Source organism: Pygoscelis adeliae, unplaced genomic scaffold, assembly GCF_000699105.1.
Source record: "Pygoscelis adeliae isolate BGI_AS28 unplaced genomic scaffold, ASM69910v1 Scaffold101, whole genome shotgun sequence".
NCBI lineage: Eukaryota > Metazoa > Chordata > Aves > Sphenisciformes > Spheniscidae > Pygoscelis > Pygoscelis adeliae.
In genome coordinates, this window is record NW_008824238.1 from 4,839,556 (window position 1) to 4,858,315 (window position 18,760).

Genomic DNA, 18,760 nt, shown 5'->3' on the forward strand with positions numbered 1-18,760 from the left:
GTTAGCATAATTTATTTACTGTCTGATTAGAAAATAGTTCTGGTCATCCATTCCTAAGGATCAGCAACATTTCTGAAGTCAGGTGAGGAAAATCAATAATCCTTAAGAGAAGTGTTAAGCTACCTCAAGTACTAGGTTGCATGAATCTCTGCAACAGAAGGAAAGGAATAAGAAAAAATCAAAAGCCAAAGAGAAAGGGGAGGCAGGTTCCCAGCTGCAGGCTGCACTCAGGAAAAGCCATGCCCAGAGGTAAAATTTTGCATAAAATCCATCTGTGAGAGCCACAGGAAAAGGCTGAACAGTCTTTCAGCTTCATGAAATTAATGGACAGCCTCCTGGAACTGATCAAAAGTGTAGAGAACCATAAATTCTGTTGGTTTTCTTTCAATTTTTGCATATCTGTCTCTCAATCTGTCAACTACTTTGTTCATCTTTGGATTGTAGCATTCATATTTCCTTGTGCCATCATTTCTGCCTGGTGTTAAGGGTGACTGGCATAACCATAGACATACTGTTCCTGGCTGAGAAGAGTCCTATGAAATTGGCCTGCTGGCTACCTAGCCCTGTCCCACACACCAGTTCTTAGGGAGATGTGGAGTGCTCTTTTCTTCTAAGCCACACGTGCCAGGTGTTATAATGCAGTGTGAGATAACTCCTGATGACAAGTGTTAGCCTGAGTTTCACTGGCATGCTGCATTTTCCTGACCTTTGTAACTTTGAGAAATAAAAATTCACCTCAAGTATCAGCTCAACCTTCTGTGAAGGTTATTCATGTATGTACAGCAGTATTTAGGACCCCTCACTATTCTCCTTTTCTGTTGTCTCTTTGAAAGGTAGTTGCAGAGTAAAGATACAGTGAAGGGTTGGAAAAAACAGAAAGACCAAAATTTGTTTACAAAATACTGGAAGAATTATTGAGAGTAACAACCACACTTACAGAAAATCATGATCAGTTTGCGGGCAATTCACAAAAATATAAAGTGCAACAAATGTCACACATCTTTTAATATAGAAATAATGCTGCCAGTATATAAAAGATATATTTCCTTTTTTCTCTTTTTCTCTTATCCTCCTCCTTCCCCACCCCTAAATATTTTCTGCATAGATATACATATACTGGTTTGTTATTACCAATAAAAATTGTACAATCAAGAAAGGTTGATGGAAATGAACAGGAAAAAATATGACTATCACATTTTTCGTTTCATTACTGCAGTTTAAATGTGTTCATGATTTGGTGTAGCTATTTTTTTTTTTCCCCAGAAGGATGCATTATAATGACTAGATTTTCAAAAGACCTCTGATCTCATCTAGTGCCTTCTACAAGGGATGGATTTTCCAAAGGACTAGGTGCATTAGGTGTTGTTTTATCCTGATATTAAGTCCTCATCTGTAGTTTCTAGCCCTGTAGTCCAGGAATCAGACTTTTTAGAAAATTTATCCCTAAATATACAGGTTGCGATATACCAACAAACACATGAGTACATATTTAATAAAAAAACCACCATTGTTGCTTCATTAAGGTTCACTTTGGAACCTTTGCATCATTGGATTTTTGTCCTGATTAACAGAAAACAAGAGGTGTGTATATTTTGCCCTCTGAGCGTTCCTGAAGCGGTGGTAATGATGAGAGGTTTAGATTTTGCAATGCTATACATAATCATAGGATGTAATCTATATTCCACCTAATAATAGCAGGGAGTAAATCCACACACCTAATTTAAAGAAGTCCTTGTTCAGTCCCCATAAATATTCACTAGATGCAGAGAAAAAATCAGAGCACTCCCATGGGATTTGGGATGCTTTTGGGGCCAGGCAAAATATCACCTAGAACAGACTCAACATGAGTCCCATATGTCTATAAAAACAAGTACCTATTAAGTTTGTGTGAGACTGCTCTAAACAGCTGGCTTTTTACGTTATCCATTATTTTTACTGTGCTTAGGTTAAATTCTGGCTCTGTGTTCAGCCCGCATAAATAGGCTGTGTGCTGGGGGCTCTGCAGGGGTTGCCAAAAGAGCTCCTCTCTCACAGTCAAATAAAATTAATGACAGTAAAATTGCTTTGTGGTGCAGGCTAGAGTTTCTGTCCCATCCATGCAGCAAATCCAATTCTCTCCTGCTTTGTTTCCTGAAATCTTCATGCTGGAATAGATATGCTCCATTGTATAACCAGGTATTTATGAAACACTTATTTCAATAGTAGTAAATTTTTAAAAATACCATCAATTTAAAGAGACTCTTGTTTGCTTCCTGCGTTTCCATTTTGTATTGTTGACCAGGAAATGAGCCTGGGAACAGGAAATCATGCATGCTCTGTTGTATAAGTTTATGGAGGTGACAGACTATGAATCCAAATGAGATGTCCTTTTAAGAAGCTTTGGCAATGTTTATTTTCTGTTTGTTATTGAAGAATGTAGACTATACCGTCAGTTTGTGTAAATTAGCAAATTTCCCTTAAAGTCAAGAGAACTGGCCTGATTGACACCAGCTGAAAATCTGGCTTGAGCTTTTAAAAATCACTGTGATGATTAACTGTTGTTGTTATTTTTCTTGAGTAACATTGTTTGCCAAAGCAGAAAATGAAGCAAAAGCTTCAGGGATAGAAAAGTTTCAGCTATGCATCTCAAAGGCAGCTGGGACAATGGGCCATTACAGGGAGTTGCTTCTTCCACATGACAGTAAATTTAGCAGATTTTGTTTTACTAAAGCTGTGCCCCTTAAACCAATAAACCCTGTTCGTTATACCAGGGCATAAATGCCCTGGCAGAAAGAGGTCAAGGGAGCTGTCAGCTGTGTCAAGCACAGAGATTGTCTGAAAGCCAAAGAAACACTAACTTCATCCCCAAAAGATTCAGGCGTACCAAGTCTGAGACCAGCCCACATAAGAGAAGGCAGGGAATGCCAAGCTCAAGGCATACCTTGGGCAGAGAGGCCTCTTGCAATGAGACCATTCCCATGTCTGTTCCGTTTCTTTGGGTAAAGTAAATTCTACCTTGCTTGGAAGAAGATCTTCCTATGTCTTGGTGTACTAATGCTATTCACAGAAGTAGGAGGTACCAAGATTAGTCGGCTTCCTGTGTAAAAAAGCTGGCATCCAGAGGGATATACCCAACTGGATCATAGCATAGCACCCCAGAAAGGTGTATGGGGATAAGACTGTTGAGAAAATGTGTGTAGTGGAGGGAAAGGAGCAAGATCTGAGAAGACTAAGCCTACTCATGGAATTATAAACAGTCCTACACAGGCTGTTTGAAGTAAAATGAGAGCCAGTCATTCTTATGTGATAGAGAAGCAAATGATCTGCCTCCAAGAGAAGTATTTTGAATAATCTGTATACCTCTTTGTTAGTCTCTTTTTCCTCTGAAATAATCTCCCGTTGTTTTGAATGCTTTCTAATTCATGCTACTTCCTCAAATATTTCTAACCCTGAACGCTTCACTTCCTCTGTTCCGCGCAGAGCTGTTCCAGTGAAATCAGATAAAGAACATTTTCTTATGTCAGTTCATTCATCACACTGAAATCTCTCTGTTTTGTTTTTGGAGCTAATGTAGAAAAGATTTGCTTTTTGCAGAGTATTATCTTATCTCGTGGTATTGAAAGGCTTCCCACTTTTACATTAAATCTTCCAAGTTGAGCTTTCAGCTGATGTGAATAGGCATGAATAGACTGACACAATACTTTAGGACTGAAGAGGTCTGCCAGAAATTACAAGACTGAATAACATCCATCTGAAATAGCAAAACCAGCCATCACTTTCAGTAGATTGTCCCATTTTGTAAAGGACATGTTCTCAGGTGGGTTTTTTGGGCTCCTGGCAGTGGACATTGTTGGGACATTGTTTAGAGCTAGCTGAAGGTCACAGGCATATACCCAGCTTGAAGAATCATGTGATGAGACTGAACATTTTTTATGGATAATAATACGAAAATATGACTGTAGTATAACATCAAGAATAGTGTTTGTCAGTGTCTGTAGACTGCCCCCACCTAAAGAATGAGAAACATCTACTAATCCCTACTAATCCCTGCATTAAACTTCCTGATCCTGCAGCCACTGTTTGAGCAGATTATTTGCAGACTAGTAGGAAGCACTAGAGGCAAGGCATAAAAAGAATACTTTCTGTCAATAGATCAACACTGTCTCCCTTAAGATCCTCACAGAGAAACTAATGAATTGCGGCCTTGATGAGCAGACGGTGAGGTAGATTAAAAACTGGCCAAATGGCCACAGCCAGAGAGTGATGATCAGTGGCACAAAGTCTAATTGGAGGCCACTAACTAGCGGTGTACCTCAGCAGTCTATACTGGGACCAAGCCTGCTTAACATCTTCATTAATGATCTGGATGAAGGGGGAGAGTGTACCCTCAGCAAGACTGCTAATGATACAAAACTGGGAGGAGTGGCTTATACGCCAGAGGGCCGTGCTTCCATCCAGAGGGATCTCAACAGGCTGAAGAAATGGGCCAACAGGAACCCCATGAAGTTCAACAAGGAGAAGCGCAAAGTCCTGCAACTGAAGAGGAACAACTCTGTGCACCAGCATATGCTGGGGGCCACCCAGCTGGAAAGCAGCTTTGAAAAAAAGGACCTGGGGGTCCTGGTGGAAATCAAGTTGAACATGAGCCAGTAATGTGCCCTTGTGGCAAAGGCGGCTAATGGTATCCTGGGCTGCATTAGACAAAGTATTGCCAGCAGGTGGAGGGAGACTGAGGGTGGTGAAACACTGGCACAGGTTGCCCAGAGAGGTGGTGGATGCCCCATCCCTGGAAACATTCAAGGTCAGGTTGGACGGGGCTCTGAGCAACCTGATCTAGTTGAAGATGTCCCTGCCCACGGCAGGGGGGTTGGATTAGATGACCTTTAAAGGACCCTTCCAACCCAAACTATTCCATGATTGTATGATTGTATGATTCCCCTCTACTCAGCACTGGTGAGGCCACACCTGGAGTTCTGGGTCCAGTTCTGGGCTCCCCAGTATAGGAGAGACATGGACATACTGAAGAGAGTCCAATGAAGGGCCACAAAGATGATTAAGGCACTGGAGCATCTCTCCTATGAGGAAAGGCTGAGAGAGCTGGAACTGTTCAGCCTGGAGAAGAGAAGGCTCAGGGGGATCTTACAAATGTCTATAAATACCTGAAGGGAGGATGCAAAGAGGATGGGGCTAGGCTCTTTTCAGTGGTGGCCAGTGACAGGACCAGAGACAATGGGCACAAACTGAAACACAGGATGATCTGTCTGAACATCGGGAAACACTGTTTTACTGTGAGGGTGACCAAGCACTGGCACAGGTTGCCCAGAGAGGTTGTGGAGTCTCCATCCTTGGAGATATTCAAAAACTGTCTGGACATGGTCCTGAGCAGCCTGCTCTAGGTGGCCCTGCTTGAGCAAGGGGGTTGGACCAGATGACCTCCAGAGATCCCATCCAACCTCAGCCATTCTGTGATTCTGTGATCACCCTAGACTTGAATGTCCCAGTGAAATGGATTAGCTACCTTTTTATACAGGTCTTTTCTTATTAAAGCACCTAGTACCAAGATAAGACATTATTCAGAACAGGCAATGCTGATCCTTCTTCCACTAAAAACATTTGAAACGCTGACATAGCTAAAATTTTATGATGATGTCATAATTTGGTGAACAACTTGCTTCTTTCAGAAGTATTCTTATAATTAGGAAAAGCAAAGCTATCCTTACCCCAGGTTTTGAAGAGCATCATAGATATTGGTGGGATTATTCTGTTAAATGATTTACACCAGTTTAACTGAAAAGATAACCCAACCTTTCATTTATCGAATTTGTGGCATTATATCTAACTTGACTGCTTCATAATGCAGTTTGTTAAATTTCCTAGTGCACAAAACCTGTCTGTTTTCAGTATTGCTAGTGTGCTGAAGATGCCTTTGTTATCATGCTTCCTTCTACGTGCTCATGGTACGGCAGGACTCCCTCCCTCCCTCTCCTCTCTGTGATTTCACATGAACATTTCCAGTGACAGAGCCCTGCAAGGAGTCTGCCATCTCTCTAGCCCCGCTGTGCAGTGCAGTATCACCACAGACATCTTCTCAAGATTTTCTCTTTCTTTGTAACTCCCACCTTTGACTAGGAAGGAAAAGAGGCATTTATGCTCTTGCTGAGACTCAAAGCAGCTGTGTTAGGTGGGAGGAGAGGCACTACCTCTATTTCACAATCACTTCTGTCACTTGGTATGAGTTATGAGAGTGAGAGTTGGGTAGCAACTTCAACTGTGCAGACACTTTTAGTAACTCCAGGGTCAAACCCAGAAGTTGTACTGAATAACAAGTCTTTCAGTTAACACATACCATTTAGTAAGTAGGTTGAAAGAAGCTCTTTCCTTTACACTGGCTTTTTGGGGACACAGACTGCATTCCTCATGAGCAGATTATCTTCCTTGGATTGTGAGAATAACCCACATATCATTGCATCTTTTATAACTTTTTACCAATGCATATTCTCTGGATTTTCACTCCTAACACATTGCTGTCTAGGAATTTGTATGTCTGGAGAGTATCGCTGATCGATGAACTGGTAGAGATACACAGTGAACTAAAGATTGGAAGGAACAAGCAAAGGGAAGAGTTTTGAGTTGAACAGACTACAGGAATTTAAGTCCATTTTTAAGTTCTTGGTAAGTGAAAAAATAAAATTATGGGTTGGCACCTTTACATCTACAAATTTAAATAATTAAATAGCTCAAGAAATTAAGAGAAACTTGATGATTGTTCAGTTTAGAAGACATCATAAGATGTACTTGCTAACTAATCTAAGCAATTTGGGAAACCTTCTAGGGCAAAATTATAAAACAAACCACCCTCCATCCTGTCTTCAGCTTAGTGGATACTTTGTCCTGTTTTCTGAAGAATTTGACCTTCATGATCCGTCACCTCCAGACTCTTAGAGCAGTTCTAAAAGGTACCAGTTCCCCAATAGTTTTATTTCATTAAAGGATACTGAGAGGTGTAGCTCTGTATTATAAGCAGTTTCAAGGCATAAAGTTGCATTTCTGAAATACAATGAGGAATATTTCTTATTTTACCTTACAGTTATCACTAAATAACTTTACAGCCATATTTGCAAAAACTCATTGCAAATCAGTTTCCTCTGCCAGTCCTACAAAACAGGTGAATGTAACTCAAATGGACACTCATTTAAGTGATTTGTTTGCACAAAGAACAAAGTTTACTGGAAAACTGTCTACAGAGAGTTTGGCTGTTTGTGAATGAACCTTAAAATTTGCATCAGATTTTCATGCATCAGTATACCTCAGCAAGCTCTTATCCACCTACCAGTCAAACTACAGTTTGTACAGAATACAAACTATTCCTTGGCTCAGTTATAGCTGTGCCAGAGTAGGACTATCACCTCCAGTACAGCAAGCACTAAATCACTTCATACGATGTACTTTGTTTACTGAACTGGGCTAAATCCAAAATCTGAGACTAAGTCCTTTTCCATAAAATGATTGCTCTGTTTCTGTGCTTAGCGCAGCCTGCAGGCCCAAAGGTCTTGGAGTCGTTCTGACACAATAAAAGAAATGTTTATTCAGAAGACACGATCTTTCAGTAGGAAAAAAACCCACCCAACACCAACAAGAAACAGATGGATTTCAACAGATAAATAAGGAATGAAGATTGAACTGACTACAGGGAGATTTATTTAGCAACTGTTTTCAATTTATCCTTGGGATGTACAGTAGCAGCAATTTATGAGAAGTCAAAGCCAGCTTGCTATTTACATTGCATATAAACAAGCCTAAGTGAATAATTAAGCAACCGAAGTACTTGTTTTTCAAACTGTAGGTTAAGTTTGGAAGTCTTACCACCTCCTAGCACTTTTTGTTTTTTGAGTATCCTAAAAATAATTAGTATTACTACAAATTCTTAGGGGTCTCTCAGCCTTTGGAAGCAATTCCAAAGAGATATGCAAGCAAATCTAATGCAAGTTATTTATTCTAAGATGATACTCCTAATAAGGATGTTGTCTTCATAAACAACATTCATTCAGAAATAACTGCAAACACACCAAATAAAGTTTGTTAAACTGCATAAGCAGTCTTTATATTAAATAAAATTTCAAGGAGATTATTGCTAATATTGCTGGTGTTAGCTACAGCAATTTCTGTTCAGCTGAAATAAATGGCAATTCTTTGAACAACTGAATTTCTTACTAAACAGCATGTGCTGACATTTTTATTTTATTATAATGCTTATTCTTTAAATAAAATTAGCTAATTTAAAAGCCCAAGAGTTATTGCCACTGGCAACTGAAGTCTTTTGTGTGCCTATTAAAAGATATAGTATTGCAAACTTATTCATGTTGTTTGGCCAGTGTATCTCAGTTCTTAACCAGCAACTTTGCTGCTAGCCTTCAGACACTCACCCCATTGTTAGTAAAGACAAAACCAATATTGGTTACAGCACTGGGGACAGATACTGAATTGAATAACTAGGGTAATTATTGCAGAAATCAATGTGGATAGTAAGACACGGAGCATCATGACTGGCTGTTTTGGTTGCATGTTCTTTACTTGCCTCCTTCGGTTTCTTGTATTTTCCTGTGCCTTATCATATTGAGCTGGTCTGACTGGGGGGTTTTTGCTAGCTTCTGAAAATTTAAGACTCATTATTAGTACTTTTTGCAAAGTGCTATGATGGTTTAATGATGTAGGCATCTGTCTCCTGGCAAGCAGGCTAAGATGAACAAGACATTTAACACAGATCATTGAACAGCTGATGGCAAATTTCAGGTGTCACATCATCATCATATGTTAACAAGGAGCAGGAACCACATTTTATTGTATTTTAACAGCCCCCTAGTACATGACAAGGACTTCTCTTTTAATAACAATCGTATCAATAATACCAATAGTGACCATATTTAAAATACTGTTTCCATCATTTATTCCTGACGGCAAAGACAGGCTAAAGCTAAGGCTGACAGCATGGCTTCTTTTCCCATATGCACAGTGTATGTCTTTATAAAATCATATGCAATTTTCTGAATACTAATGTATGCTATCATTTGTATATCTAAAGCCCTGTAAGATGCATATTATACACTGAATGAAACAAAACTCTTCAGGCTTTTCATTCCATGTGTAATTCCCTAGAGTTCCACAGATGATGCTATAAAAAGCCTTAAGACATAGAAGTGTGACAGTACAGTATTTCATACAGTATTTATATAAATTTCCAAACAGAATATTGCATGGTATGAATAATCTTTGTAACTTCCAAATATTTACATTTCTAAATCTGACCCTTTGTATGACTACAGAAATTGCAGGAAATAAACCTTCCCTTGTGTATTCACAGGAAGCTGGGTTATCTGAGTTTTAAGCCAAATTCAAAACATACTTCAAAAGCAATTGCCGCACAGAAGACACTGTTTATGTGAGTAACTTGGTTACATCTCTGCCATATGAAGTAAAGTGTCATGCATTTTCCTGAACATACGTATCAATACACACAAAAAAGCTGATGTCACTTTTCTTCTTTTAAATCCGCTGAGAATCCATAGACAGCTGATAGTCTGACATTTACATAAAACTTGAAACAGAGTACTTCATCAGTTAAAAACCTGCAAACTTACACGTTATCCCAATCTATGTTTCAGGCTTGGTTCCAAAAATACTTTATGTATAATTTCTAGATCAGACTGTCCCCTATGCAGAAATCAGACGCAAGGAAGTCTGTAAACTCTCTAAAATTCCTCAGTATCCACAAAGTTTAGGAAAAGATTCTTAGTTTCCTTAGTTTATGTCCAGCTAGTACTATGAGCTGCCTGCTGACACAAGTATGGGTCCCAAGCTCCCTAAAACAAACATATTCTCATATAGCTATCTAGATGGTGAGAGACTGTTAAAGAATTATCTGTTTGGGTCTGACCACCTTCTTTCATACTAACTTTTGTTTAGTTATGAAATTAATTACTCCAGTTAGAAGGGATGCAGCATCGCAGAGAAATGCCTCAATTGATCCTTACTGAAAAGCTCACCAGGCAAGTGAACTATGCTTGACAAATACTTGACTCCTCTCCAAATGATTCCTATGCTTTTCTTTTGAAAAGATTCCTCATGGAGCAAGTCATAATGGGAAATACCACAGGATCATGGGAAAAGGTTCATATGTATTCTTCACTGCTTCCCATACATTTTCAAGGGCCTACTGCACTTAGTGGGCTTACATTTCTTGATATTTTAGCCCTTTCAAAGTTACAAATGGCAGATATCAATGTTCTAAAGCGGCTTGTTTTTTGGGGTTTTTTTTGGCAGAGGATTGTTATGTATCAGTTGTAATAATTCTTGTTGGCTACTTATAGGTCTTTCCTGGGAGGCAAGCTAAATATTATGAATAGCATGAATTAAGTTTTACTTTCTTATTGATTAGCCCTTTTTTGTTTTATTTCAACTCTAGAATGTAATTTTGTAACTGTTTGGTTAATCAAACAATTCTTCCGAATTTAAAATTTGACTTCTATATTTTTTCATTAGGCTACAACAAATTTTCTGATACTGCTAGTTACTCACTTGGGCTTTCTGTGAATTAGTTGTGATCATCTGGCATACAGTTGCTGCTGGTGCAGATAAAGATACCAATGTGTAGCTCTCACTCTATAACTGCTTGGAAATGTCTACTCATTGACTTATTACTTACAGTAAATGTAGAAGAGATTTTCTCAAAAAGCCGACGTTAGCTGGAATATTTATAATAGGATAGAATCATTGCATGTGGAAAAGCAACAGGACTCTCAAATTTGTGCAACAGAAGATGTGAGGAGAAAGAGTTACCTCCCTTTCTTCTTGTCACTGTGTTGGTTAGTAGAGCTGCTCACAGCAACCATTCACACACGTTGAAGGTAGCCCTCACTTCTCCTCCCACCAAGCACTAACTTTGTTGTTATGGCACCAAGGGTCCACCCCTGCCCCCTTGCACAGGAACTCCCAGAAAATGTAGGTGGGACTTTACAGATGAGAGAGAGGAGAGGAAGCAAAGGTATGCAGCAAAACAAAAAAGATGTCAGGAAAAAATTGAAGGAAAAAGGCAGAAATTTGGTGTGGCAACTGTGTTTCCACATGGGACTCCAATCAACCATCTACCCAAAGTGAGGAAGTTGTGGTTATGACTGAAGGTGTGACTGTCTTGGTTTTTTCCTCACCCCAGGCTCTGCTCTGCCTAAAGGAAGGGGTGCACCCTACTGCCTGGTCAGCAGAGCAGAGAGCGAACTCACTGCCCTGGCTCTGCAGCACCCAGCAGGCTTCCCATGGGCTCCCAAGGCAACTGCTGGGGACCATGGGCCAGGCAGGGGACATGGAGAGCTGCTGGATGGCAAGGCCAGTCTGCAAGAAAGTGTCCCACCTGTGTGGAAAGGGACACTATGGTTGCATTCACACCGTTTTGTTTCAAATGTCTCCCTCAGCAGTTCTGCATGTCCTTCATTTCAGAAGTGGCCTTACTCCATTTTATGCTCTGATAACCCCAACTGTAGGTATTGCAAGGCCTTTCTGCGTTACTGCTTTGGTGCTTTTAAGGAAAGGCAGTGCAAGTCTATCTCAAGCCTTTGAGTGACTTGGAGTCCCATCATAGTCAAAGTCTACTTGCACTTTGGTTTCAATTCTGAAAAACGGTTAATGCCAGTATTTTAAAATCTATATAAAGCTTCTTTCAATGCCCCCCTGCCACCACCTGCAAAAAAAAAAGGGTTATACATCAAAGACTCTTTGTCTCCCTCATCAATTAAATAGATTTCCCAACTGGAACGCCCAAGCTGACCATTAGTCCTATGATGCAAAAAAAGAATGCGTAATATAAAAACCTGCTTGTTCCCAACAAATGTAGCTAGGAACATTTGCACTAGAAACATTTACCACAACAGCAAAGAGCTGGACTGAATAAAAGGTGGTGGCTTTTTTATAATTACTTCCTGACACAGAGTTCCCCATTAAAATGAGAAAGCAATCTGTTCCCAAAGACCCTGGTGAAAACTTGAAAAAATGACCAGAAGATTTAGCCATAAAACTCCCAATGCAATTAATGGAAGTTGTGTGCCTAAATTGCCTTTACAGCTTTTAGAACCTCAGACTATGTCTACTGCTTGGTCCTACACTTGCAATGTTTAGGTCAGAAAAAAGAAAAGTAAATTTTGGGTGGTTATTATTTTTTTCCTCTAGAGGCAGGACAAACAATCCAAAAATAAAGGCTGTCAAAGGTACTCTTACTATGTAAATTAATTTTATTCAAAACAGATTAAAAAAACTAACAAAGCTTGCCTAACTACATGAGGTAGTACATGTAGCAAAACAGAAGGCAGAATATAGTATTCTGAAATATGAAGAATATGAATAAGTTTACAAGTTGGAAGGAAATAAATTCAACAACAGAAACAAAAAATACCAAAAATAAAGTTTAACAGCTTTTCAGTCTTAAAGCACCAATACACTTTTCATAGAAAGAAACATAGTATCACCACTACTTGTTCTTCATATACCATAATATGGTAAAATTAATGCACAAGGCTATTCACCATAAATGAATTTTTAAAAATGGTGAAGCAACAAATGACATCGTCGTCACTGGGCTCCGTACCACTATACTTCCTGGCCTGCAGGAGTATTTGCCAGGTCATGAGGAGCAAGGTTAGCCTTTGTTACCATTTTCTTTAAGATTTTCTTGAACATTTACCCTCATATTAATGTATAGTATACGGATACCATGCACAGCTTAAGGCCTCAAGCTTGCAAATTTTTATGTATGTGTACAATTCTACATTTTTGCTGAAACCCAATTTAGGTAAATTGAAGGAGTCACATGGCAAAAATAAAGCATGTATGTGTGCAGAGCTGCATTGCAGAACTGATGGCTTATTCCTTAATTTCAGGTAACTCCACTTCTCAATATGAAAATTTTCTCAGATCGTTCAAGTTCTGTATGTCTATCTCTCACTCACCCATCCCAAGATAGCTGCATACCTGTGAAGGACTGGGCCATAATGAATTCGTTATTCGAACTAAAGAGCTTAGCAGCATCCAATAAACATTTTATTTATTAACATATTTAAGAAAAAATAAACATGAATGGCCCATTCTCTTAAAAATATTTCTTTAGAGGAAAACATGCTAATATGACCCAGGACTTCCCTATATTTTACACTTTCCATTTTACTTCAAAATAGGTTTTTGTACTCATGATTAGTGTGAAACTGAAACAGTCTAGCTCTTCATTTATGCTTGCATGGCTAATGCTACTGTAAATCATCAAAAAGTTATATATTTTTTAATTTTACTTTAAGGCATACATAAGGCATGATTTATTATATTGAATTATTGGGATGGCTTCTTTTATGTACATCGGAAACAAAAACTCAGGCCTCCCTATGGTATAGTTTTAAGGTTACTGTTAGTGGCATATATAAAGCACCATACAATAATATATTCAGATGAAGAAAACAAAGAACATTTATGAGCTTTGAATTAACTGTATAGGAGTAACTGCTAAGAAAATATAGCAATATTTAACACAGGATTCAAAATATTGTTATATATCATCATAGATTTTCAAATGAATTTTTCTCCCATGTTTACTTTTACAGATTTTTTTCATTAAGATATATATGTAATTTAAACTTTTTGGTGGAAAGCAGTATACATCTTCTGTACAATAATGTTACAGCTTTATACAAATTTTAGGAATTATAAGAAATGGCCTTTATTATTCTCTTCCAAGTGCTCTGGTTTCACTTGCTTGTTTTACATCTTACTTGCTAGACTCAAACAACAGCAAATAGTCTGAATGCCTTGCTTCCTGGAGGATTCTGTAAACTGAAACATAAAAACATTCCTGATGTTATTTTTAAGACTGCAACACTCCAATGACAACTTTTTTTAATTGTTAAATACAATTCTAGGATCCTGCAACTCTTCCTGTGACTACTCATAACTTTAACTATCTAAGAATTTTTTTTAAAGCTGTTACAAATAAAAATTACATAAATTTCAGATTAATGTTTCTTATTAGGAACAAATTATAACATAAAAAAGTCAAGTAATCCTTTGCGATGAGGGATTCTGGTTTAAAGAATAAATCTCTATTGAAGCAAAATACTAAAAATGTTTTTAGGAAAAAGAGAAAGCATGCATCTTATGCTCACTATTCTAATAACTATATTCAGATAGAACTTGCAGACCTAGGAGATCACTTGTTTCTTAGTTGCTTATATGCTGAAGAATAGATTTCTAAAGAGAATTAATATTTTACAAAAAAAAAGGAAATGCCTTCTGAATAGATAAATATCTGACTTCAAAAGAAATGAAACAAAAATACCCAACTGCAAATGAAATTTTGTTAGAATAAATATTTTTGTCTTATAAACTGAACCAGCATGTCATATTTAATGGTCCCATTGTTTTCTCTTTTGCAAACCCTTTCTGAGGCATATCTGGGAAGGAATGGGAAATGGAGGTGAAAGTAAGGAAGGGCACAATGAAACAGGTTGCCTGCAACGGCGTTACAATCCATCTCCTTCTGCTTCACAGAAAACTTGCATGGGACTGTTCTCCAAACCACTGACCTTCCAAACTTTACCAAGACAGTAAAGTACAAATAATGATTAAATTTGCAACACTTTTCCCGGCTACATCTCTATTCAATGAAGGAATTTAGAAGTGTCAGTGAGGAAGCACTCTTTCTGAGGGAACTGGATGGTCATGTGGAAAGGCCAAAGAATATGTAAATGAAGTCATCCACTAAGCAAAGGAAATCTGTATTTTACAAGTTTCCAGGTTTGTTGAAAGGTTTGAGGGAAGGAGGCAAGACATCCCCCCACCCCCAATTAAAAATAAGAAAAAAATTCTCTATCTTTTCCTACTTCAAAGTTCTCTACAGAAACTTTTGGAGGTTTTTTCCCACACAAATTTCTTGGAAAGCCTATAGTTTTAGAGGTAACAATCTTTCATAGCTTTACAGGACTAAAAGAGTGGTACAAGATTTTTTTTTTAAGGTAATTTCTCTTTCTTCCTTTAGAACCTGAAGAACTCTTTCTGGGATTAAATTTAATCTGCAACATGCAGCCATGCATTATCATCACAAAATGCATGAATACACTGAATACAACTAAATGAACTTTCACAGCATCTCCATGTCTTTCAGACAAACAGTTAAAAAAAAATCAAACCATTAAAAAAAAAGGAATTTAAAATATGTTTTAATGATTGCGAATTTTAATGTTTGTGTATATTATTTATGATCCAGGCTCACGGGTTCAATACCATGTAAATCAGTAATGAACATTTCATCATGAACCAATGAATTTGCATCAACTACTAGTACCCGTCTATTGCAGATCCTCTAACTTGGACAGAATAAATCACTAATGTTAATTTTTAAAAAAATCCCAAAGAAAGCAAAGGAAATTTTCTTATCAAATATTGTGTTAGTTGCAACAGAATCAGCAAAGTAAACAAGAGGGTTATTTTATTTCGTAAGCAGCTTTTTAGAGTAATGATTTATGAGCTTAGAGGAGGCAGGCAGCTCTGGTACCACAGCTTCTCCAAAGTCACCACAGCTGTTACACAAGCTCTGTAAATCACCCATGTTGGCCTATTTGTTTGGTTTCTAGCACTGCCCCAGGTACAAACAGACACAATGCAAGACTTTGTAAATCTTATCGAGGTGAAGGGTAAAGTGTAATCTTTGAAACTGGGCTCTGTACCTTTCTGAATATATCCCATTTTGAAAGGAAGCAACGTACACCTTTCTTTTGTCTACTGGCATAACATCAACATAACCGCCCTGGTTGCGGACTACACCAGCATGTACTGCTGCCCGGCAGATACTGGATATCTAAGAAAGAATGAGGAAAAGATTAGTTTTCATTCATCCTTTTATTTCAACAACATCCTTCTATTGTTTAGAACAAAACTAATAAAGACATTTAAACCAAGTTCCAGGAAACATAAAATAATGCTATTTATTGCATGACTAAGTTTATTAATCTTACAGTGTTTAAATCAGTTTCATAGGAATTAGGCCAATTTATAGGAGTACAGACGCTGCCTCTTCAAAGATCTCCTGCAGCATGATCCCAAAATCAGTTATTTCAGGCTATTTCAGTTCAGGGATCAGGAACATGTTTGAATTTTTGAGCCTTTCAAAATGAAAGGCTCTATCAGTCTTCACTTCAACAGCAGAGAGGTAGTAAAACTTAAACCTTAGTCCCGTTAATTATTATAGATCACAAGATTCAGTTTAATTTCCAGCCAGAGCCAATCAGGGGAACCGTAGAACAGCAAAGGCATGCTGCAGTCATATGTTTCTAGGAGGATGTCCTATCCCAAAGGTGAGGGATAGACTGCAATAATTCCATCTCTAGGTGCAAAAAGTCAAACAGCAGTGAAATGATCCATATTCGAAGGGAACACCACAATTTCCTATCCAGATACGGGCAAATATTAAAAGCTAATTAGATTAAAGGTATAATCTGAGCATCAAACAGAAGATAGAGGTCTAAAATCACCCCTTAGCTATGACAGTTGATTAATGGCAGACTAATGGCTTTAGCTCCCTAACTCTGAGTGAGGAAATAGAGTCAGGAGGTATTGCTTCAAAAGAAGAATTTTTAAATCAGGGTCTAATTCCACAAACTTTACGCAGGCAAAATTCTCTGTGAAGTTAACAGCAGTTTCATCTGAGTGAAACCTACATTCTCTGGCCACTAATTCCTCTCATGAACCTATGTAGCATAAATAGTATCCACAGAAGGATTGCTCAGTGACAATCTTGATAATGTTCATTTAAATAATTGATTTAAACTTGCAGTCCTCTACTATTCTTTCAGCATTTTAAAAATTAATTGCCAGAAGAATGAAACTTCTTTGATACTGCAGAATGTAGGTCCCAATCTTCAATACACAGCATAGCAAAGTGTAGCTCCAGCTACAGTGAATCTCTACTTGAAGCCAAGTTGTTTTGTGGAAAAAGTCTTCACTGCAATAGGTCTCTCTGCAACCAACCTTAAAAACTTAGCCAATACAAATATCAATAGCTGGTTACACAGACCACTATTTAAACAAGAAATGCATTTCTTTCAGCTATAATTGGAATAATTTATATCTGTTACCATAGCCGTTTTGTAATCTCAATGCTATATAAAATCAGGAATTTAAAAGAGCAATGATTTTCCTACTCTCATTCCAAGCACGGAACTTTCCAGTTTCACTGTTATATAGTTTGTCTTTTAATGTTACAATATTTCTAGGAGCAAAGATTTGAAATCATTTATGCAAAGAATCTTTTGCAAAGACGCTTTAGAGTTTTTCTCTTCACACTGCTGGCTGCAGTTTTTGAAAATGCCAGAAGGGATGCCATTTATGCTCCTCTTTACTTTGTTCTCCTCTTCCCAGGGCTACAAGACTTCTGTTATAACCTGAACACCAGTAGTCGCCTTATTTTTAGGATTATAGCATCCTTTATGTACTCATACTATGGCAGTCACTTAAGATCAGATTGATCATGTGCAATTTCAAATATACAGGGGGGAAAATGGCCTCTGCAATACAGGATTACAATCTAAAGAAAAAAAAGATGAGCTTTACAAGCAATTAACTACAGTGAAGAACTAGAACACTATTAATTACTAGTACTATAATATAGTAGCAACGTTGTTTTCGGTTCATATTGGAGACATAAAAAAAGCTAGAGGTACAATTTGGGAAAAGAAAGATCGATGTTTGTCACCTCTGTAATAGTAACCAAAAGGCTACACTTTGTGTATGTCATTATATAGGTAGATACCTTCATAATTACATTTGAGGGTAGCTAAGATCCTGGCTGTTCCAATGTTGTTTGGAAGTTTCTAGTCAAGTAAAAAAGAAACAAAAAGTCAAGGGATGGAGATTTTGACAGAAGAGGCTGACTACTTGTTGGAAACTGTTTCCAGTAATGGACGGGGTCATTGTTAGAGTTGGTACCACAATTGGTTACTGGATCAATGAAGTACGGCTAGGCTAATGCACAACATTTTAAAGCTAAAGGCCAGACACTTATATGGGATATGTGAAAAAGGAGAGGTCAGAAGAATGGGGCTGATGAGGCCAACTCAGAGGCTATTTTCAGATGAAAAATGAACTGCTATTCTGATGCTGCTTTCCAGATGAGATTGGAGAACAAATGTGCATACTTTTTGAATATATGAACAATTAAATGAGTATAAATTCATAATTACGAATTAGCTTATAAGAATACAGATTAATAAATGCATATAGTTTTTATCAATATATACAGAATATAATTTTTTTTAGAAAGTATTATCTGCTTTGAGCTTTCAAGAACTTCTCATTGGCTTGGCAATCTTCATCTAAATGGAATCAGATTCCAGTACTGATGCCATAGTATTTCCTATACTTAATAATATTATGTCATCCTGATCACACTTCCTTGAACTGTTAAGGTGAACCTCCTGTTAATTTAAGCGGAACATAATTTCACACTTCGGTCTATCACAAATTTCAGCATATTATTGGTATTTTACATTAGGAGCCTTATGCCACTTTCTGGAAGTCTTCATCACAGATCTGGGTTTGTTTCTTTAATTGTGATGAACTCACTCCAAAGGGTATATAAAGCAGTATTTTTAAGTTAACATAAACATTTCATACAGCATTATATGACCCTGCTTTATTGCTGTGCTGTGAACCCTCTGAAATTTGTTAGTATTTAACAGGTCATAGAATCTGAATACCAAGC

At 37.7% G+C, this 18,760-nt stretch overlaps 1 protein-coding gene across 1 annotated transcript in view; it reads right to left on the reverse strand.

The window, feature by feature from the left end:
* Positions 1-13,238: 13,238 nt before the first annotated feature.
* Positions 13,239-18,760, reverse strand: part of CRISPLD1 (cysteine-rich secretory protein LCCL domain containing 1) — a 42,131-nt gene continuing 36,609 nt past the window's right edge. The window contains exons 13-14 of the mRNA XM_009335015.1: positions 15,729-15,859; positions 13,239-13,839 (exon numbers count right to left, since the gene is read on the reverse strand). Of these exons, the coding sequence (XP_009333290.1) occupies positions 13,788-13,839; positions 15,729-15,859 (183 nt within the window). The 3' untranslated portion in view covers positions 13,239-13,787. The remainder of the gene's footprint in view (positions 13,840-15,728; positions 15,860-18,760) is intronic.